Raw genomic sequence first — 23787 nt, forward strand, 5'->3', positions numbered from 1 at the left:
TGTGGAGGTGGTGAGGTCACGCGGTACGAGAAAGAGAGGAAGGTGATTGAATATGACGGGAAGGTGTCTTGGGACGCGTACCAGGCACAGTACGATGTGGTTGCAGCTCGTCATAGTTGGTCACAGGAAGAGAAGGCCTTTCAGCTGGTGAGTGTGCTGAAAGGGCAGGCGTTGGAAGTGCTGGAGCACTTAACCCCCGCGCAACTGCGATGTTACGACAGTGTAGCTGGGGCTCTCCGGCGTCGCTTCGGCAGGAGGCGGCAACCGGAGGTGTTCCGGGCTCAACTAAAGACGAGGAGGCGAGGGAAGGACGAGGCCCTTCCCTTACTAGCGCAGGACGTGGAAGCGCTAGTGAGGGGCGCTTACCCCATGGCCACGGAGGACACCGTGGATATGTTGGCCAAGGACTGCTTCGTGGACGCTCTTCACGATAGGCAGTTACAAATACACGTGAAGCAGGCTGCGCCCAAGAACGTGAGAGAGGCTTTGGCAAGGGCAGCGGAGTTTGAAGCCTTTCTCATGAGCGTCAGCCCTGCTGCTCCCCCTCCCAGCGACGCGTGGAAGCGTCGCCCGAGCCGTGCTTGGGCCAGGCGTGCGCAGGCAAGTGGCAAGACATCTCAACCTGGTGGGAAGGTGAGCTCCAAGCCTTTCAAAGGATCGTGCTTCAACTGTGGTCAGGTAGGTCACAAAAAGCACGACTGCAAGAGGAGGGCACGGTCGCTGGAGGACGGAATGCGACCGGTGTTCGAGCCCTGCTGCTGGAGTTGTGGAATGCAATGACACAGTTACCCTGAGTGCCGCCACCCCAAGGGGGTGACGCCATCGGCGGGAAACATGAAGCAGCTGGGGGCCGGGGCACCTTCCCAGCAGAGCACTCGGGCGCCCCAAGCCATCTAAGGTGTCGTCAGGTGGCGGCGTCCGACGCCATCAAGGTGGCAGGGAGTATCAATGGACGCCAAGTGGAGATGGTAGTGGATACGGGGGCAGAGAGGACCTTCGTACGAGAGGGAGTCCTACCAGAACGTGGTGTGAAGTGCGTGGGTCAGCAACTGTGCGGTGTTACAGGAGACTGTGTACCGGTGAAGGGACCGGTGTGGGTGAATCTGGCTGTAGGCAGGGTGACTGAACGCCTGCCTGTGCTTGTGGCGGAGATGGAAGATGAATGCCTGTTGGGGTTGGATTTCCTTAATTACGTGGGGGCGTGTGTTGATCTCCAGGAGGGTAGGATGTCAGTGAGAGGCTATGAAGTGCCTTTGAATCCTAATGGAGAGCTCGCCACGAAGGATGAGGTAAGGGAACCCAGAGGGCAGAGATCTCAGGCCGTCAAGTCACCCAGCCAAGGTAAAGCGCAGAAAGGAAGAGTGGCCCGCACCTCCGCTACTACGACCTTGCACCGCACCGCATCCACCACTATCACCACCGCTAACAGCAAGATGGAGCACTCCCACCGAAGGAGGAGAAGAAACAGAAGGACCGACCAGAAGGCCTGCCTGAGTACTTGGAAGACTTGGCGGGGAGGAGCATCACGCAGCTGACAGCTGAGCAGAAGAGTAGAGTGAAGGCATTACTTGCACAGTACCGTGACGTGTTCAGTAGTGGAGACATGGACTTGGGTAGCATGTCATTGGTTCAACACAGCATCTATACTAGAGATAGTCCTCCCATCAAGCAGGCGCCTCGTCGGGCCCCACCAGCGAAGAGAGAAGAAATGGAGAAGCTTGTCCGAGAGTTGGCAGCAACGGGAGTGATTGAGCGGTCAGACAGCCCGTAGTGCTCGCCGGTAGTCCTAGTGACAAAGAAGGATGGAAGCCGGAGATTCTGCGTAGATTACCGGGCGCTGAACGCCGTCACTGTCCCTGATGCTTATCCTCTCCCCCGCATCGACGAGACGTTAGACGCTCTCAGTGGGGTCCAATGGTTCTCCACGCTGGATTTGAAGTCAGGCTATCATCAAGTCGAGATGACGCCTGAGGATAAAAAGAAGACAGCATTCTCGATTGGGCAAGGCCTGTGGCACTAGAACGTGATGACCTTTGGCCTCATGAACGCCCCTGGAGTCTTTTAGCGTCTCATGGAACGTGTACTCGACGGTATGCAATGGAAGGCGGCAGTCGTCTACCTAGACGACGTGGTGGTGTTTGGAAACAGCTTCGAGGAGGAGCTGGCTAGGCTCACAGAAATGTTCAGCCGCATGAGGAAGGCTGGTTTGAAGCTGAATCCAAAGAAGTGCACTCTATTCAAGTCAGAAGTGCCGTTATTGGGACATGTCGTCGGAAGGGAAGGCGTGAGAACGGACTCACTCAAGGTCACCGCTATGGAAGGATGGCCAGTCCCTCAGTGTCTCGGAGCTGCGCAGTTTCCTGGGTTTGTGCACGTACTACCGGAGGTTTGTGGCAGGGTTCGCCACTATCGCCGCCCCACTGCACCATCTGACAAGGAAGGGAGCAGCTTTCGAGTGGAGCGAGGAGTGCCAGCAAGCTTTCGTGGCACTGAAGCGAGCGTTGGTGGAAGCGCCAGTGCTTCCCTACCCCCAAATGGGCTTGCCGTACATTGTGGACACGGACGCGAGCCAAGAGGGTGTGGGAGCCGTGCTGTCACAGCTTCGTGATGGAAAGGAGTATGTCGTGAGTTACTACAGTGCTAAGTTTAATAAGGCGGAAAGGAACTACTGCGTCACACGGAAGGAGCTGGCAGCGGTGATGAAAGCACTCGCCCACTTCCATCACTATCTGTATGGCACGCGCTTCACCATTCGTACGGATCATGCCGCCCTGAGATGGTTGAAGACGATGAAGGAACCGGAAGGACAGCTGGCCAGGTGGATTGGAAAACTGGAGCAGTACAACTATGAGATCGAGCACCGACCTGGCCGGGTGCATAACAACGCCGACAGCCTAAGTCGCCGTCCCTGCCCACCCGAGTGTGTGCATTGCTCACGGCGGGAGCCTGAGGTGGCTGTGCGGAAAGTAACCGTCGCTCACAGCACCACCGAGGCAGACGAGAAGTGGAAGAGGGACCAACGAGAGGATTCTGACCTGTCTCTGGTGATTGGGTGGTTAGAGGCCAGCAGTGAAAGGCCTCCCAAAGAGACAGTATCACCCGAGAGTCCTGCTACCAAGTGCCTTGTTGACCAGTGGGAGGCACTGAGTCTGCGAGGAAGAATCCTACACCGGCGTTGGACGCACGCACGAACAGGAGAGGTAAGGTGCCTGGTAGTAGTGCCATGCTCTCGGCGACAGCTGCTGAAAGAGATGCACGAGGGGAATACCAGCGGCCACTTGGGAGTGAAACGCACTCTGGAAAAGTTGAGGCAGCGAGTCTACTGGGTGGGCCTGCGACGAGACGTTCAGTTGTGCAAGACTTGCCGTGTGTGCGCCGCCAAGAGAGGTCCCGCCCACAAGACTCGTGCCTCCTTGCAGTTATAACACACCGGGGCGCCGATGGAACGCCTGGCTGTGGATATAGCCGGCCCTTTTCCGTGCACAGAGAGGGGAAACAAGTACCTGTGCGTGGTAATGGACTACTTCACGAAGTGGCCGGAAGTCTGTGCTCTACCTAACCACAAGGCAGAGACTGTGGCTCAGTCCCTGGTAGAAGATGTGTTCGTGCGCTATGGAGTCCTAGGGGAACTGCATTTAGACCAAGGGCGAGAGTTTGAGTCGCGGGTCTTTAAGGAATGCTGCAGTCTGCTTAGCATCAACAAGACTCGTACTTCTCCCCTGAGGCCCCAGAGCGATGGTATGGTGGAGAGATTTAACGCGACGATTGTCCAGCAGCTGGCCAAGTACTGTCAGGAGGACCAGCGCGATTGGGACTTGTGGGTTCCGTACGTGCTCATGGCCTATCGTTCAGCTGAGCATGAGGCCACGGGATTCACGCCAGCCAAGTTAATGTTTGGCAGGGAAATTCGTCTGCCAGTCGACCTCTCTACCGGTCGACCACCGGGAGCAGAACTTCCACGTACCTATAGTGATTACGTGATGGCGATGCAGCGGCGCCTGGAGGAGGCTTCCCGCTTGGCGAGGCAGCATCTGCGAGTGTCAGGTCAGGCTATGTGGAGGCAGTACCAAGGTCGCGCCAGAAATGCAGAGCATCAGCCCGGCGATATGGTCTGGCTGCATAATCCACAGAGAAAGCCTGGCAAGTCACCGAAACTCCAATCTGACTGGGAAGGACCATATAAAGTGACGGAAGTAATATCCGCAGTGAATTGCCGACTAGAAATGCCTGGCAGAAGACGGGCGAGTAAAGTAGTGCATGGCGATTGGTTATGGAAACACCCAGGCGAGGGAGAATTTACCTGGGGTGAACGTGAATGTGATAGTGACACTGAAAGTGACAAAGGTGTAGCACATGAAGACTCGGAGAAAGAAAGTGAAGATGAAGTAGAGAGAGATCAGAGACCTGGTCGACTTCCCAGAACTAGGAAGCTACCAGCGTGGTTAACGGACTATGTGACTGACATTTGATGTGATTAATGTGTTCTTTGTATGTGTAATATTTTCCTAATGAAGAAGTGATGTTTTATTTTTGATACAAAATGTTTTAAGTTCTTTTGTAAGTTTGTAGGTGAAAGCTGACGGGTCGTCAAGCTTTGTAGAGGGGGATAATGTGGCAAAAGAGCATGAATGAATGTTGCATAGTGTGCCTGGATGGTTGGTATGGTGGTGATGCGTAATGTCGGAGAGAGAAAGCATAGCAAGGGTATTGTAGCGAGGGTATGCGTGGGGGGATGCCAGGGGGGGGGGGTCCCGGCGTCGCCCGCCATACCTCGCATAGCAGCAGAGTAAGCCTAGTACTGGTGTTGAGCACACGTGTAAAATCCTCATATTCGTTAGTTAGAATAAAGTGAAGAAAGTGACACTCCTGCCTTTCCCTGAACTGGACAATTGTATGCGTGATCTTATGTTCATCACTCGTGACATAAATGAAAAGGATGGAAATTCTCAATAGAGAAGAGAAACAAGAGGACACGAAAAGAAACTAAAGAAAGACAGCTACAGAAGAGACCTGAAAAAGAATAGCTTCCCACATAGAGTGATTGATGTGTGGAACAAACTGAACAGAGAAACAGTGAATGCCAAAACTGTACATGATTTTAAGAATAAACTGGATGTGGAGAGATACAAAAATGGGTCACTACAAGCATAGCTTCCGTCCCGTAAAATACAACTAGATAAATACATGTGGTCTATCCTCATAATGTGAGTCATTACAACGTAATCCATAGCAGCAGTGTTTAATGGATGGGATTTTGAAAAGTTGAATTAAGTCAGATCCTTTTAAAATAGCTGATAAATGTGGATATTTTTTCACAAGAAAATGAATAATGTAGTGTATTTGTTTGTCCACAAGGGATTTTCCTGTGCAATAAAAGCATGAAAGGTCTGCAGTCATATCGGGATTCCAGGGAACACTATTGTGGATGATACTGCCATGGCAGCAACAAATTTCAACAAAGCCACACTACCCCTGACACCTGCAATTACACAGATCAAGGGTGTCACCATCAAAAAAGGCCAGATTAATGGCCAGGGCTAACCACTGCAGCAAACTGTATATTTCAGAATCACTACTGTGGTAATACCTCTTCACTAAGTATGAGGCAGTCCACCTACCACCGGGTAGAAGGGTGGAATCTACCACCTACAGGATCTGCCTAGGATACTGCTGTAGGTGGAAAGTGCTATGTGTGGAAAGAAACAATCAAGAACACTGCAAAATTTGTGGGGCTGAGGTACAACATCCCTTTCACCAATACCTGCTAGAATTTAGAGCCATGGCCATTTTTCACCTAGGACTCAGCCTGCTACCCACCACTGCAGGGGTGGTGTGGCACCTCACTGTCTCCCCTTCTGAAGCAACCCTCAGCCTCTTGGGGTACCTTCCCCCTGGCATTGCCTGTGGTTGATGGATACCCCATCCTTTCCCTGAGGTCAGGGCACCACCATTAAACAGTGGCATTGCTAAACAACAAACTGTGTATATGAATTGTTCCATACCACTTGCAAGGTTGGGATCAGGGTAGGTACTAGCCCCGTAAAGCAAGCAAGAAAGTGACATCATAGCAATGTTTGTTACTATTTCTAGGAACTATGTAGATTACTACTGATGTGTGGCTTCCAAAGTTTATATGAATTATTTTCTTGCTGATCCTAATAATTCTCAGAGATATGCTCTTCAGTAAATTAAATGTTACCTAGTTTCTTACGGAGACAAATGTTCTTTAAACTTGTCATTTTGGGAAATGGTGGGGTATATAAGATATCTATAGGCAATTCACTCAAAGAATCTCAGTCAATCCTGCATTTTTGGTTGACAGCCCTGCTCACCCCTCACTACGATGCAACTCACAAACTTTTTCGCATCTAAATATCTCAATTTCTGATCTAAGTGTCACTCTTCTAACCATATTCAGACTCAAGAAGATAATGAATATGAGATGATGAAAGCCGTAAACTAATCAAGATAAAAAAACCATAAGTGGTATGTACTCAAGTCATGTTCAACTTTGACTCAAGAAATGATCTGAGGTGGAGGGAGGGAGGGAGCAAGACGCTGTGCTTCCCACCACCTGTCTAGTATCAAAAGATAATCATATTAACCTTTCATTTTCTCTTTTATGTGTCACTTTATGGGATATGTGAAAGTACAGTCATATTCATGACTATTCTATATCACAGAAGACATGTTGAATTTTACAACCAGCCTCATAATGACTGGACAGAGCTATAACAGGTAAAATACTATATAAACATTGAAATCAATTCCTTATCTTATACTCGCTATAATTACTTTCTTTCTTTGCAATATTGAGATGGAAAGCTTTGAAGTAGTGAACAAGGATTCTTTCATCCCTAGATGTACATGAAATTCGTGTAATTCATATAGTCACTGAGCTAAGTGAACAAATATATATTTCAAGAAAGCTTGGGGTTTCAACCAACTCAGCAGGGGAAGGGTGAAGAGGGCTGCCAACAGAAAACACAGGATCGACTGAGATTCTTTGAGTGAATTGCCTATACACATGACCAAACAGGGTTAGTCCCCACCCCCTCCCTGACATTTTATACAAGGAAAAAAAAAAACTCTGATACATGCAGGAATATATAGAGCTAGAGACAAAGGAAAATGGCAGTTATATAAAAACATAAATAAATGAAAGAGATATGGGTAGAGTAATAAAAAAATATATGTATAAGTGATTTGACTCTGGAGATGATCATGAAAATGAATGGACAAAATTAAGCTTGGAAGTGGAGGCAAAGTGTTATTTATACACATAATAAAAATGGGAAAATAATTTCAAAAAGTAAGTCAAATGTTAGAAGAAAGACACCTGGCATATGGATACAGTGGATAATGAGCATATATAACTGAATGGGTATGCAACACCTTAGCAGGTGTATTGGGAGGTGTGTTTGAGGTGGCTGGAAGATAGCATGTATGGTATCAGAACATATATGGATGAAAATAGATACATACATATACCAAGGCTTTTTCCCCCTTACAAGGGAGGTAGCCAAAAAGGAAAAGGCATAAAATCATTCCCACCCATTCCATCCCTGAATACACTCCACATCCCTCCACCCTCCCTCTTTTCTTAGCACCTCCTGGATGACGGGTCATCCCTGCACCTTGTCCACTGCCCTGGGTCACAAGCAGTGTCGCAAGACACAGCACATCCACAGCAAGGCCACTTCATTAAATCGGCGACCCCCCCTCTCCATCCCCCCATGCATAAAAGAAGACGGGGAGAAATCCCTTCGGGCTGCGTCAAATTTTGCTCACACATACTACCTCACCCCCCATCCCTCCATCCATTCCACCTCATGCATCACAGCATCATCCACATACAACCATTCTCCGACTTACCCCTGTCTTCTGTCCTCTCCCGTCCTTCCTCAACAGACATTTTCCTCTTCCCCAAAGCCTCCTTCCACTCCACTACACGTTTACCTATCTCTTCAATTACTAGAATAGCCACCCCTTCCCTCCCTCGCCCTCTCTTCACTCCTGATAACCTCCCACTTACACTCCCAAACTTACACTCACCTTTCCCTTTCAACTTAGTTTCACTCAAAGCCAACACATCCATCTTTCTTCTCACAAACATACTACCTATCTCTTCCCTTTTACTCTCATCTGTACCACATCCACACACATTAAAAGACCCAAATCTTAGGGTGCTGGTCGGAAAACTCCCAGACCCTCTTATGCCTTTACTTTTTCTTTTAGGAATGTCCCCTGTGGGGCTACAAGGAGAAGGATGCCTAGTCCCAATCCCCGTCCCTTTCCTCTCGCCTCTTACGATCCAAGTGGAAATACTTGGTGGCAGTGTTCTTTTCCCCCACCACAGAAAAAAGAATACTCAGAGAAATGGTACAGGACAGCAACAAGGGGTTGGGGGACAGCATAACGGAGGGACAGTCATAGTATAAAAGTGTCATCATTTCTCTATGAACAGAGTTTTCCTTTATCATAGACAAAATGATGTGTGGCTCCGGTCCGTAAGGGCGCCCCATATAGACCCTAAAGTATCAACTGCATGCTACTTTGCCACAATAACAAGCAGCCAATACCCCAGACGGGATAGATAAATGAAAAAATAATCAGTACTGAGGAATCTCTTTCATAAGTGTCACTCCAAAGGCCTACAAAAGAAAAAGAAAGAAAAAAAAATGTATGGAAAAAATGACAAAAATAAGGTGCATCTGAAAAGGGGAAAATATGCATAGACCAGTTTCACATAAAACTAAACAAATTAAAATCACACAAAAGGGAGAGACTTCTTCTAATGAGAAAAATGCAGCTCTTACGTCGTCTAATGCAGAGGACAATTGTAGCAATGGTGAGGCAAAGGGCAAGTATTGATGCTGTGGCTGAGGCCAACATCCGAGGGTCTTTATACATGGGCACCTGGCTGTTGCTGGGCCCCTCAATGTATTCACCAGAGGGTTCTGCACCAGCCACTGCTGTTGCCGATCCACCAGTCTGTCCTGTCGTGGCCACAACAGTAGTGGTGGCTGCTCCTGCTGCATTGTGGCCTGTCAGGCGAAGTGAGTATCGCTCCCCTTCTCGGAGGCCCCCAACTTCATAAACTTCCTGGGGTGCAAGACTACTTGCCACTGCATAAAGTAAAATATTTATTATATTTATGTATATAAAATAAAGAATCTTGTAAAAATAGTGTTAGTGAAATATCTAAATTTTGAGGAAGGTAATTAATCCAACCAATCTCAATTTATTATAAACATCACTGACAGTCACAATTCATTCACAAATGGTAGGGTAATGTGGGGGCGAGTTGTACTATTAGTAGAAAAATATTTCTTAAAATTCAGTTTATAAGGTGAGAGAAGGCACAATGGGTGCAAAATCAACTTCAACTATTTAGCCAAATATGGCATCCATTCCAAGGTTTCCCAGCTAGGACATGTTTATTTTCTGATGATGATGATGATGATGATGATGATGATGATGATGATGATGATGATGATGATAATGATGATGAATGATGATAAATAATAATAATAATAATAATAATAATAATAATAATAATAATGATAATAATAATAATGATAATAATAATAATAATAAAAAAATTAAAAAAAAAATCCGTGGGGACCCATACACCTGATCAGCACAACAAAAATTATTTTTGACAAAAAAAAAAAAAAAAAAAAAAATAATAACCATATCTACTAAAAAATGACATGACCACACTTGTTATAGTGAAATTTCATATTAACTGACTGTGGTGTGAATATGATGGACGAATATGGGATGTGTGAAATGAGGGGGGGGGGGAGACCGTTGGTATTGCTGATCGCGGGAGCATTGGCGCCAGGGGGGTGGGGGGACGAGGGTTTGGGCATCAGTGCTTGGATGGGCGAGATAGATCGAGTTCGTGGGCAGAAAGGAAGGCGTGACAACAAGGAGGTTAGGGTGTGTGTAACAATTAGTAGGTTAGGGTGTAAGTAGCGTAGCACGCAGTTGTTAGGAGCGTGGAGAGGAAGCTGGCATCCATTCACAAGAAAGAAGAACGTCTGACATTGGGTAAATAAAACGTTGTGTTTTGTGAGCTGAACATGTCACAATGACAACGCTTTAAAAATTATAGACAGTCAAAATGTGTTAAAATGACAGATTCATAAAAAATTAACTGAATTCTCGGGCACTATTTTCGAAATGGTATATCACTTCATCATTATCTTAACAATTAAACACTTTTTGTAATGTTTTATTTTGAAAAAAAAAGCACATCCAAAATTTACCTGTACAGGTCGCCCTTGTAAACACCACCCCGACAAGGTTTTTCGTTTATTTGGCCACTGTTTTCACTAAAAACCAGGTTAATATGGCTATTATCACTATTCAAATGTATACTTAATGAATCACGACATATTCACAAAAAAAATTACCTCGTAACTTCAGTGAGGAGCCTTGCACCAATTTACAATGGTAGTACTTTACAGTGGTGCCAGCCTGCCACTCTTAAATATCATATATCCCAAGACTTGCCTCTGAAAATTCCCAAGATAGGCCAAAATATCCCAAGGTTTACAAATATTATAAATTAATGCTGCTGAAACATTGATTCTGGTATAATCCTTACTTGAATATTGAACTTATGAAGATACAGGAATAGTCTCTTCATCACTGGGAGCCTCGGCATCATCGAGATGTAGAGTTGCTACTTCTCTCTGCTTCCTGGCAGCATCTCTGCTGATGTAGCGGTGGTGGCACTGCCCACTACATCTTTTATTAGTGATGTCGATGGCTCCCACTGGTTGCAAGTTGTTTCCTGTCGTGCAATTGCTTACTTAGCTAAAAGTCGGTTTGCAACAGTTGACACATGAAGGCCGTTTGTTCGTTTAGTTTTGATAATGTTGAGAAAATACTAGTGGTGGGCAGATACCGGTAACAACCTTAACGGTATTTTACTGGTAAAAATTCTGGTATCGTTAAAGTTCCGTTAACCGATAACTCGATAAGCTATACCATAACACTCAGAGAGCAGAGAGCACGTCTCGCCTTGGTGGTACTGAGTGACGGACTGACGGTACGGGCTCAGTGTGCCGCTAACTTTACCGGTAAAATACCGTTAAGGGATGAACCGCTAATGTCTCGGTAAGCGCGTCTCGGCATGACGGGCCCAGTGTGTCGCTAACTTTACCGGTAAAATACCGCTAAGGTCTCGGTAAGCGCGTCTCGACTTGGCGGTATTGACGGGCCCAGTGTGCCGCTAACTTTACCGGTAAAATACCGTTAAGGGATGTACCGCTAAGGTCTCGGTAAGCGCGTATCGGCTTGGCGGTACTGACGGGCCCAGTGTCCCGCTAATTTTACCGGTTAAACTTTTACCATTAAGCAAGTATGTACCGCTAAGGTCTCGGTAATTTTTTACCATTAAAAACGTTTTTTTCGGCACTTTTTTAATTTCTCAATAGAATTAATGTTATTTCTGTGATCAGCATACGAAACTATATTAATTGTGAAAGTTTCATCGAAAAATTCCGCGTCGCACATATATATATATATATATATATATATATATATATATATATATATATATATATATATATATATACACACAAGCCGCGGGCTTCGCCCTCTCCGGCTTGGCTGCGGAAACAGCGGCCTACGGCCGCAGCTTTCCGCGCTCTAATCCCTCGTTTTCCCCTTCGGCCTCGGCCTCGGGGCGGAACCCCAATACGGGATCCCCAGCACGAAGAAGAACGCAAAGAACACGAAGTAGAACGCGAAGAAGAACGTGAAGAAGAAGAACGCGAAGAAAAACGCGTAGAAGAATGCGAGGAAGAAGAAGAACGCGAAGAAGAAAAACGCGAAGAAGAAGAAGAAGAAGAAGAAGAAGAAGAAGAAGCAAACCACCTGACCCCGACTTACCCAAGCGCTTTTTCAATAATATTTTTAGGACAAAGTGTCACCGTAATGCCACCCGTCCCCGACTTTCACATTTTTTTTTTTTTTTTTTTTTTTTTTTTAGAATATCTTTATTTAGACTTTTATATATATATATATATATATATATATATATATATATATATATATATATATATATATATATATCCCTTTACATTTTGCCTATAGCACCGGTAGGCATGTAGGATAGGTCAGTGCTTCCTCCGCCCGTTTGTGATGCAGGATGCAGGCAGGATTTTTACAGTGATGACGTTACAAAACTTGAGTTGGGACTACACACCATAGTAGGATGAAATTTGTTTAAAGATTTAAGTCATAAAGGCGACTCGAACTTGAGACATCACTACTACCTCACGAGTCTTACCGGTAAAGTACCAGTAATACCGATAAGGGCAATGTTGTTTACCGGTAATTCCGGTACTGAAATTAGAGGTATTTGCCCAGCACTAGAAAATACTCTCAACGCATGCAGAAGACTGGGGTAGAACCAGTAGCCCATGAACTTAAAGAAGAAGCAGAATTTCTGGCGGTTCAGAAATTAGTTGCCGTCACTCTTATTTTTCACTGATTCTTTGAAATGCAATAAATCTTTCCATTCATCCTGTAGGTCGTCTAAGTCTTCTTCTCTAATCAGTGTAGGAAACTTGACCGCCAATTTCACAATAGAGCGTAAGCTTCTCTTATTGGAGAGTGTTTCTTTTGGGTCAACAACTCGCAGCATGGCCGGAATACTGCCTTCCTCAAAAGCAGATCTCTTTTACATTTGAGCACGAAGTTCCACCAAAAAGTTCTGGCAGTCAAAACGATATATTTTTTCAGCTTCTCCTAGAAGTTCACTAATATGCATGGACTCGTATCTGCCACCAAGTTCAATATTGTGGCGATAGAGCATGAATGAATGTTGCATAGTACGCCTGGATGGTTGGTCTGGCCGTGACGTGATTTGTAACGTGTGATTGATGCGTGATTCGGAGAGGAAGTAGGGGTATGTAGTGAGGGTATGCGTGGGGGGACCCAGGGGGGTGATCCCTGCGTCGCCCGCCATACCCACCTGAGCCAGCAGTGCGAGCCTACACCCGGTGTTAAACACAAGTGTCAATCCTCCTCTCGTTGGAACTAATAAACTGAAGAAAGTGACACTCCTGCCTTTCCCTGACCTGGACAATTGCATTGCACGATTTTACCATTTACTCGTGGATTCCGAATTGCGGCCCATGCGCCATAGAACTGATGAGTGTGAGGGTTTGTTGCAAGATTCGTAACAATATAATTAACTTTCTTGTGTATTGCAGGATCACGGGGATCAATGCTGTTAAGCCCTTGTGACTGAAGTATTTCTTTTTTCACAAACATTGCTAAAATGCTTCTAAATTCATCAGATATTGTAAAATACAGAGTTGAAAGTCGAAAGTACTGTGACTGGAATTCAATATTAATTTTGTCTACTTTCCGAAGAATATAGTTGAGGAAGAGCAACACGTGCTTTGTTCCTGGAGTTTTCATTGTTTTGTGTATCTTGGCTGCTCCATCTACTTTATCTGTGTTGGATTCTCCCTGAAAAATATCTATAGGGCATCCCATTGTTCTAATATTCTAAAGACAATAGAACCTCTAGACAGCCATCCAGTCTGTGACAACTTTAACATTTTATGCTTAGGAGTCTGGACAACATCTTGGATCATCTGATAAAGGTGTTGATGACGTTTGATGCTATGAGCAAAATAACCGAAAGCATCCTTCAGAAAAAAATTCAAGCCACGAAGGCAAGGTATTGCTGTCTTGACTAGCATACAAGGCAAATGAATGACACACACATCCTAAAATAAAAACAGATGGAATTTCATGTTCAAGGTACCGTATTTTTCGGACCATAAGGCGCTTCGTACCATAAGACGCACCCGTAATTTGCTATTCCCCGTACTTATATAAGGCGCACCTGACCATAAGGCGCACCTGGTCTCGTCATCGGATAATCATGCATATGTGAGTGCATTCAGAACTGAATATTTTCGTTGTTGAAAGAGAAAAATCGGTTGGGATTTAGCAAAATTACAAAAATATATGATATATTTTTTATATTTGTCAGTGAAATCAGACCACCTCCATGGACGGTCTGCCCTGCCAATAACCCTAAAAAACAACATAAACACGTTACGGGAATTGTGGGGAATAAAACCAACATTAGCAGTTTTATTCCCGGAATTTTCTATTCACTTAAAAACGCAAGATTACAAATGAAGGTAATTTTTAGTTTCGACCATGGGCACAATATAGCAATAGAAAATTAATTATTAATTTTGTTAATTATAATGTATCAACGTAATATGCAATTTTGTGAGCGGAAAAAAAAATGGGTGCTAAAACTGATTTCGTAAGTAACGAAGTCGTGTGGGACGAATGGTACGCCATGTTTGATATGATAGATGCCGACGTCGAAGAAATGAAAGGGTGATAAATTCGTCTAACCTAACCTAACCTGTACTTAATAAATCATTACCTGCAAATTAAATGCCATCCGGCTCGTCCTCGTTGTCGTCGTCGTGAGAGACGGCGTCCCAATCCTATGCTACCGACTTCGTTCATTAGCATATTTGCTTGAAGCAGGGTATTTTTTATTTTCATTTCCGCCCACAAAATTACACATTACGTTGATACATTTTAATTTACAAAATTAATAATCAATCTTATATTGCTATATTGCGCCCATGATCGAAACTAAAAAAATACCTAAATTACTACAGTCTGAGTGGAGTGAGACTAGACCAATGCAAAATGGCTGTCTGTGTTGTGGACGCTATCATATCATAGCCATGATAGCGTGAATGAATGCGGTGACATGGACTCGAAAACTGTCGAAGTTTTCGCAATTTTCTTGTCAAGATACATGCATCTTGGTTATAACTTTTGCTAGGCCTATGCACTGTCGCTGTCGGCGGGCTAGCTACGAAATGTGTCAAAATAATATGTCACTGTCCGAGGCTTTTTGTTGCACTGAAGCCACACATAAGGCGCACCTCACGATAAGGCGCACCACCCGATTTTGGCCGATTTTAAGGGTTTTGCCCGAGCCTTTATGTGTTCCTAACATTGTGGAGCAGTTGTCACTAGCAAACCCTATTATGTATTGTAGGGGTATACCCAACTTTTCATTAACTCCTTTACTGATTTAAACAATCCTCCAGCACTCGCATCATTAACTTCTACTACATCTAAAAGTGCATCAGTAACTTTACACTTTTGTTCATCATAAAACTGGACTATCACTGCAAGGACTTGTGATACAAAAACATCTGTACATTCATCTATAATTAAAGAAAACTTATTTTCTTTGCAAATTTTCGCAACTGACGCACTTTTTTCCCATGCAATTCCATCCTGTAATATGAAAGAAGCTTTATTTGTTTATTTATCTTATTTTTTTTTTCATGCCTTGAAGAATTTCACAACCAGGGGCCATTTTCTTTACAGCTTCCACTAAATGATCAACTTGTGGAAAAGGGACTCCATGTTCTGCTATACGATATATCATTCTAAAAGCAATTCCGCCTTTGCTATTTTATCTTGAAGCTTTTCTGATTCTGTGGGCTTCTCAAAATACTGCTTAATGTTAACAGTGGATTTCTTTGCTTCAAAACACTTCATGCGTTTTAATGAAGCTTTATGCTTCATCAGAGCAGACTTATTACAGTTTTTGAGTTTCCAGTCACACACACAGCAAAATGCACCATTCTTGCCCTTTGGGTCTGGTTTTACCCAGTTTTTCAGTTTAGGGCCTTGCAGCAACTCAGGATTAAACGACTGCTGGTACCATCCTTTGCTTTTTTTTTTCTTTGGTGGGGTATTACCGCCACTTACCCCAGGCTCAGGATTTCCAAACTCACTCATTGTTAACAACAACACAAGTTTACACAGTTATCATACAAGCACTACTGTGACCCGTGAAGCTATACGAGGTCCATTAAAAAAGTATCCGACCTTGGTCCATAAAAGGAAAAATAATTTACCATTCAGGAATTCATTTTTGTGGCAGTTGACGGCACCCTTACTGCGCATGCGTGGAAATTTTAAAAGCTGTAGAGCGCGCCAGTTCCCACCTGTTAAGGCTAGAGTGCAGTCATCCAGTACGTACTCGTCGGATTATCGTCCTTACGCAACATGTCGGAGCGCACCGTGCAGCGCTATTGCATTAAGTTCTACCACAAACTTGGTGATACGCAAGTGCAAACTATCCAGAAGATTCAGCAAGCCTTTAGCAATGAAGCCATGGGAATAACACAGATAAAGGAGTGGTATAACCGCTTCAAGCGAGGACAAACCTCAGTTGATAGCAAGCCACAGTCTGGCAGGCCATCCACCAGCAGAAACGAAGAATTCATTGCGAATGTTCGTCGAATAGTGGAGGACGACCGTCGTATAACCATCAACGAGATTGTCGGAGAAGTAGGAATAAGCACAGGATCAGTTCATACAATTTTAACCGAAGATTTGGCCATGCGACGAGTGTCTGCAAAATTTGTTCCAAAGTTGCTGGTGGAACAGCAGAAACAACTCCGCCTGGAAATTGCACAAGACCTGCTTGACTGTGCTAACAGTGATTCTGACTTCATGAAGACCATCATCACTGGTGATGAGACATGGGTGTATGGATACGACCCGGAAACAAAATTTCAGTCATCACAATGGAAGCATCAGACATCACCAAGACAAAAAAAAAAAAAAAAAAAAAAAAAAAAAGCACGACAGGTTCGGAGCAACGTCAAGGTAATGTTGACATGTTTTTTTTACTCCAGTGGTATTGTGCATCATGAATATGCACCAGCAGGACAAACAATTAATAAGGAGTATTATCTGGAAGTTATGCGACACCTTCGCGATGCTGTGCGACGAAAACGACCGCAAATGTGGGCTGCGCGCAACCATGACAATGCACCTGCTCATTCTGCCCACCTGATCCAAGCTTACCTGGCCAAAAACAATACTCCACTTGTTCGGCACCCTCCCTACTCTCCAGACGTGGCACCTTGTGACTTCTGGCTTTTCTCTAAACTGAAAACAACCCTTAAAGGGAAGCGCTTTGAGTCGAGAGAGGAAATTATGAGAAAAACGACGGCAGAGCTCTACAACATTCCAATTTCGGCATTCCAGAGATGTTACCAGCAGTGGCAGCACCGCTGGGAGAAGTGTGTGCACTCCTAAGGGGAGTACTTTGAAGGTGATTGAATAAAAGTTTTGAAATGTACACAAATCTTTTCCTTATGGACCAAGGTCGGATACTTTTTGAATGGACCTCGTAGAGGGCAGGCCAAGTGTACATAGTGTTGCTAGATTTAGGAGAACAAAGTACCTGACTATTACTATTGCTCTCAGATATGATATTAATTTGCAAACCTAAATAATGAAAGATACAATGAAAAGGCTTTAAAATCCCAAGATATCTATATTTTTTAAACAAAAATCCCAATATCCCAAGACATCACCCAAAATCCCAAGATCTCGGGGGTAATCCCAAGAAGTGGCAGCACTGGTACATTGGCACATCTTGATGAGAAAGCACAATGTCATCATACGGGCAATAGTCTTTTCTTAGGAGCGACTGTACGTGTCACCCCCATATGTAACTTGTCCCCATATTACCCTAATCATTAAGTTCAGCATCCTATACACAATATTATTACTGATAGGCCCATATCAAGTCAATACTACTTGACAATATGCATCTTCCTGGCACTCTTTCAATACTAACCACAAACTGCCAGTGATGTTGTGTAATATTGATTATTACAAATTAGTATCTATCATGATTGCATGCAAACTTTGTATGGTTTTCAGTGAGAAATGTATGAGGGGGAGAGTAAAAACAAGGATGAAGATGTTCCACTCCCCTGGCTACCTACCTCATTTTGTGAGCATTGGCAGAAGACTGGAAAAAACAAAACAAAACAAAAACAAAAACGTTATGATAAAGGATTGAGCTGCAATAGGATAGTTATTGGCAAACTACTACATACATGTTGTCCAGTGGTTGTCATGGGAAGCCCGATACTCCAGTGTAAAGTGTGTGATGGCACATCCCCCATCCTGCCACCGCCCCAGCCACACAGCAACACTGCTGCTGTTGGTTGATGCCACCTGATGTGGGGGAGGGGGAAGGGGCGCTGATCCCGCTGTCCGTGTCATGATCAAGTTGGAGGGGTCCGACTCCCCCACATGGGTGTAGGCCGTCACATATACCTAAAATTTGTTAGAGTAATTATCTATTGATCTATTCAACATGATATGTCAGGTTTGGTTTAAATGATCAGTGGGCAGTCCCCTGATTGATGGAGGTAAAATCATAAAATGTAAACCCTTTAACTTGATATCACTATTCTTATATTTTACTGTTACTAAATTAAGACCCTGCACTGAGGAAGTGCCTCTACAACATATTAAGAAATTCATGGGTAGGCTACACATCACAAAATGAATACTTCAAACAAGACAAAAAAATAAATAATAAATAAGTAAAATCAATACTCCACCAGATCTTACAGACAACAACCCAGGATGTGACAAAAATTGTTAGTATGTCTCCACTCTGGTTACTATCCAAAATTAAAACAACACCATTGAATTAACCTGGCAATAAACACAAAGTGCCCAAGATACAATTACTACATAGAAGACACAGATCACATTACTTACACTTACTCTAGAAAAACACACAAAATATCTTCAATGAGTGACCCATAGGCATAACTGGTGGCCAAAGCTGGGTTCAAAATGTCTGCAAGTCTTCTGCAAGTGAGAACAGGAACAACCGATTGACAGAAGAAAACTGGAACTTGATAAAGTAAAAAGCTAGAGGGACATTAAGAAATTTATTCCAAAGAAAGTAAAGATTGACTGTAATAACCCCAGCTCCAGAATAGTTTCTGTAAAAAATAAATAAATAAATAAAAAGAAAACACACTCACACACACTTAAAAAAGGAAAAGTGCCACATGACTGGAAGAAGGCAAACATTGTACCAATTTATAAGGGAGGAAACAAAGAAGACCCATCAAACTACAGATCGGTCTCCCTGACAAGCACAGTAGCAAACATTTGTGGAAAAAATCATCAAAAATAGATGGGCTAAGCATTTGGAAGAAAAAACTATACTGAATCCAAATCAATTTGGATTCAGACAAGGAAGATCATGTACAACAAATTTGATCTGCTTCTACTCAAGATTAATGGACATAATACAAGAGAGAGATGGGTGGGCAGACTGTGCCTTTCTGGACCTACAAAAGACATTTGATAAGGTACCACACAATAAACTAATAAGGAAGATAGAGTCAATAGGTGGCATCAGAGGAAAATTATTGGAATGGATGAAAGACTTCCTGACTGGGAGGAAAATGAGAGTAGTAATTAGAGACAAATTCTCAAATTGGGAAGAAGTGATAAGTGGTGTCCCGCAGGGATCAGTACTGGCCCCGATCATGTTTGCTATATACATAAATGACATGGATAAAGGAGTATTGTGTTACATGAATTTCTTTGCAGATGACGCAAAAATACTAAAGAAAGTAAAAATGGAGGAAGACTGCAACTCATTACAACAAGACTTGGACAAGATCTGGAAATGGACTCAAAAGTGGGAAGTAAAATTCAATATCAAGAAATGTAGTATAATGGAATTTGGAAAAAGTAAAAACAGAATATCAAAAGATTACAAAATTGGTGAAGAAGAGGTAAAAAAAGTAAACTCGGAGAAAGATATTGGAGTGATAATCAGCAAGGACATGACACCGGATAAGCATATTGATAAAAATGGAGAAACCTACAATTTATTGAGGTCAATAAAAGTGGCATTTGCCTATTTGGATGAGGAAATGATAAAGAAAATTTTATCTACACTAATAAGACCAAAACTCGAGTACGCAGCAACACTATGGACACCCAATACCAAAAAGAAAAAAGAAATATATATATATATATACAAAGAGAAACAACAAAACTAGCAACAACTCTTTCCAAAATGACATATGAGCAAAGACTGTCCAAATTAGAATGACCAACTCTAGAACAAAGAAGGGAAAGAGGTGACTTACTATCTATTGAATAATGAAAGAAATGGAAATCTTTGATAAGAATGACTTATTAAAATGGGACAATGGGAAAATGAGAGGACACGAAAAGAAACTAAAAAAGATTACAGAAAAGATCTGAAAAAAAAAACAGCTTCCCACACAGAGTGATAGATACTTGGAACAAATTAGACAAAAAAACAGTGTGTGCAAACACTATTCAAGATTTTAAGAAAAAACTTGATGCTGAGAGATACAAAAATGGGTCGCCATGAACATAGCTCCCTTCCCATATAATATACCTAGGTAAATACACAAACACGTCGGTCGGAGTGGCAGTGAAGTCTGGACTCTGGTGATAACTCCAAATTTCGAGGATCACAACAAGGAAGTACCTGTGTTGTATTGATAGGGAAGGGGAAAGCTCATGGTGTAGTGGGAAGGTGAAGAAAAAGGAGAAGGTGAGGGATTACTGAGGAAAATTGAAGGAAATGAGGAAGGGGAAGATAGGGCCCAGGAACAACTCAGACAATATGTAAACAAGAGACGGCCTGACGATAATGAAGTTGATGTGATTAGTAAAAATGTAAAAAAATAGAAGTACTGTATAGACAAGGGCAGCCCAATGGAAGGTGAAGATAACTATTTCCATGGATTTAATGAGGGAGGAAATGACAACCTCCCCCAACTAGTAAATTTAGAGAAGAAACTAAAAGAATTGAATGAAAATTGGGAAGCTAAGTTTAACCAAATAGAGTCAATAACTCAAAGAGTTGATAAGCTGGAAGAACTAAAGAAGGAGAATTAAAACCTAACTAAAGAAATAGTAGAATCAAAAAGACAGTTAAGAGAAGGAAAGGATGAGAATGAGGAATTAAAGAGGAGTAATAAAGAGAATAAAGGGTCTACCAAAGAGGTAGGTGGTTGGGAAAAAGTATAAGAGAACAATAAAACTGAAGTTAGAGGTATAATGGAACAGTAGATGAAAGAACAAACTGAAGACGCAGCTATTAAAGTGATGAGGGAGAAGGAGAATATAGTAAGAGACTTAGCAGATAAAAAGAAATGTATAATTATATTAGGGATGGAAGAGAAGTATAATCTAAATAGGACTACAAGAATAAAGGAGGAAAAGGAAAAAGTAAATAATATATTAGAAGTAGTTCAAGAAGATGAACCAGAAATAGGGAAACAAATAGAAGAAATGTATAGGCTTGGGAAATACAATACAGATAAGACCAGACCAATTAAGTTTAAATTCAGGTCACAAACGACAGCAGAGAATATCTTAGCAAAAACAGGGAAACTAGCAGACAGTGAGCAATATAAAAATGTATGGATAAAAAGAGAAATGAATAAAGAGGAAAGAGAGGATGAGAAAACAAAAAGACTAGAAGCTAAGAAAGAAGAGAAAAGAACAGAGTCAGAAAAAGAGAAATTCTATTGGAGAGTAGTGAATATGAAAGTGAGGAAATGGTTCATAGCAGAGGAAAACAGAAGGGAAATGGAAAACACAATGGAAGTAGCAGAAAATTAAGTGTCTTACACAAATATAGATGGCTTAATAACAGGCTTGAATGAACTGAACTATTATCTCAAGGAAAAAGAACCGGACATAATGGGAATTGTAGAGACAAAATTGAAAGGTCCACTACCACCCAACAGTGTAGGACATGGTGCATATAATTATTGGATTAGAAACAGAGAGGTAAAACAAGGGGGTGGAGTTATGTTCCTGACTAAGAAGGATATAAATGTGAGGAATGTCACATATGGAAAGAATAGAGTAGAGATGATTATGATGGAAGTGGAGGACAGGGATGGGAGGAGCAGGAAGTTTGTAGTAAATTATGTGTCTCCTAAAATGGCCTCGTGGGAAGAGAGAGAACACAAAAGTATGTTAGAGGACACAAGGATAACACTGAATAAGATAATGGAAGATGGAGGAAGAATAGTTATAATGGGTGACTTTAATTGTAAAGAAATCTGCTGGGAAGAGATGACAGTGAAGGGTGGAGACGACCTATGGGGAAACGTACTCCTTCATATGATTATAGAACATACAATGACGCAATTGATACGAGATAGTACTAGGTATAGAAATGAGGAAGAACAATCGAGACTGGACATATTAATCACATCAGAACCCAAAATAGTGAACAAGATAAAATATAAGACACCAATAAGTAAAAGTGACCACATATTGGTTGAACTGAAACTGAATGACAAAAAATACATGAAAAAACAAACAAACAGTATAGAAAAGGAAGATTGATCCATGATTTTTTTTATATATATAAAATAAGAGAATTCTTTCAAAAAGCAGACTGGGAAAGAATACACAAGGAGGAAACAACAGTAGAAGAGAAATGGAATATTTTGACAAAAATTTATAAAGAAGGAATGGAAAAGTATGTCCCAAGACAAAAGCAAGAAAAAGAATATGTAAAGTGCTGGTACAACAAAAGATGTAGAGAGTTAAAAGACAAGAGATTTAGTTTGAATAAAATGGAAAAAAGACAAAAGACCTGGAAAATGGAAAATACATATTAGTTATAGAAATGAATATGTATAAGTGTGCAGAGAAGAAAGGAGTAAATATGAAAAAGATGTCATAGAAAAACATAAAGATCAACCAAAACTATTTTACAGATTTGTTAACAACAAACTGAAAAACAAACAAGAATTAGAGAAACTACGACAAGGAGGAGTTGAATACACAGAGGAAATAGAAATGGCAGAAATTGTGAACAAGCATTTTAAATCGGTGTTTACAAGGGAGAATATGAAACTTAGAGATATCGAATGGGAGGAGAAAGTCCCCCCTATGAAAGAGATAGAAGTATCAAGAAATGAAATAATGAAACATTTGAGTAATCTCAATGTCAGAAAATTGCATGGATCAGATGAAATAGCAAACTGGATTTTGAGAGAATGCAGGAATGAACTAACATACAAAACACATAGCCTAATAAACAGTTTATTAAAAGAAGGAAAAGTTCCAAAAGACTGGAAAAGAGCAAATATAGTACCCATACATAAAGGGGGAAACAAGGAAGACCCTACTAACTATAGACCGGTCTCTCTAACAAGTACGATAGCAAAACTTTGTGAAAGAATGATCAAAAGTGGATGGGTAAGGCATTTGAAAACAACAACAACAACAACAACAACAACGTACTAAATCCAAGGCAATTTGGATTTAGACAAGGACATTCATGCATCAAAAACACATTTCTATTCAAGGCTAATAGATGTAATACAAGAAAGAGATGGATGGGCTGATTGTGCATTTCTAGACCTGAAAAAAGCTTTTGATAAGGTGCCACATAAGAAGTTGCTTAAGAAATTAGAAACTGCAGGAGGAATACAGGACAAACTGCTGAAGTGGATGGAAGACTTCTTCCATGAAAGAAAAATGAGAGTAGTGATAAGAGACAAACACTCTAATTGGGATGAAGTGATAAGTGGTGTTCCACAAGGAACAGTTCTGGCCCCAATAATGTTTGCTATATATATTAATGATATGGATAAAGGAATTGAAAGTTATATGAGCTTCTTTGTGGATGATACAAAATTATTGAAAAAAAGTGAACACTGAAGAAGATTGTGAGTCGCTACAGAGTGATCTCAATAAAGTATGGGAATGGAGTAGGAAGTGGGAGATGGAATTCAATATCAAGAAGTGTAGTATAATGGAATTTGGAAGAAACAAAAATAGAATAGTGGGATCATATAAATTGGGGAAAGAAGAAATAAAAAAGTAGAAAACGAGAAAGACCTA

General features: G+C 42.3%; 1 protein-coding gene across 1 annotated transcript in view; it reads right to left on the bottom strand.

Moving 5' to 3' along the window:
• The window catches only part of LOC143019799 (cell adhesion molecule Dscam2-like), a 655538-nt gene that overhangs the window by 32330 nt on the left and 599421 nt on the right, over positions 1-23787 (bottom strand). Inside the window, exons 30-31 of the mRNA XM_076175783.1 lie at positions 17955-18177; positions 8820-9128 (exon numbers count right to left, since the gene is read on the bottom strand). Of these exons, the coding sequence (XP_076031898.1) occupies positions 8820-9128; positions 17955-18177 (532 nt within the window). The remainder of the gene's footprint in view (positions 1-8819; positions 9129-17954; positions 18178-23787) is intronic.

Source organism: Oratosquilla oratoria, chromosome 38 (genome assembly GCF_046742065.1).
Source record: "Oratosquilla oratoria isolate Oo_2021 chromosome 38, ASM4674206v1, whole genome shotgun sequence".
Lineage (NCBI taxonomy): Eukaryota > Metazoa > Arthropoda > Malacostraca > Stomatopoda > Squillidae > Oratosquilla > Oratosquilla oratoria.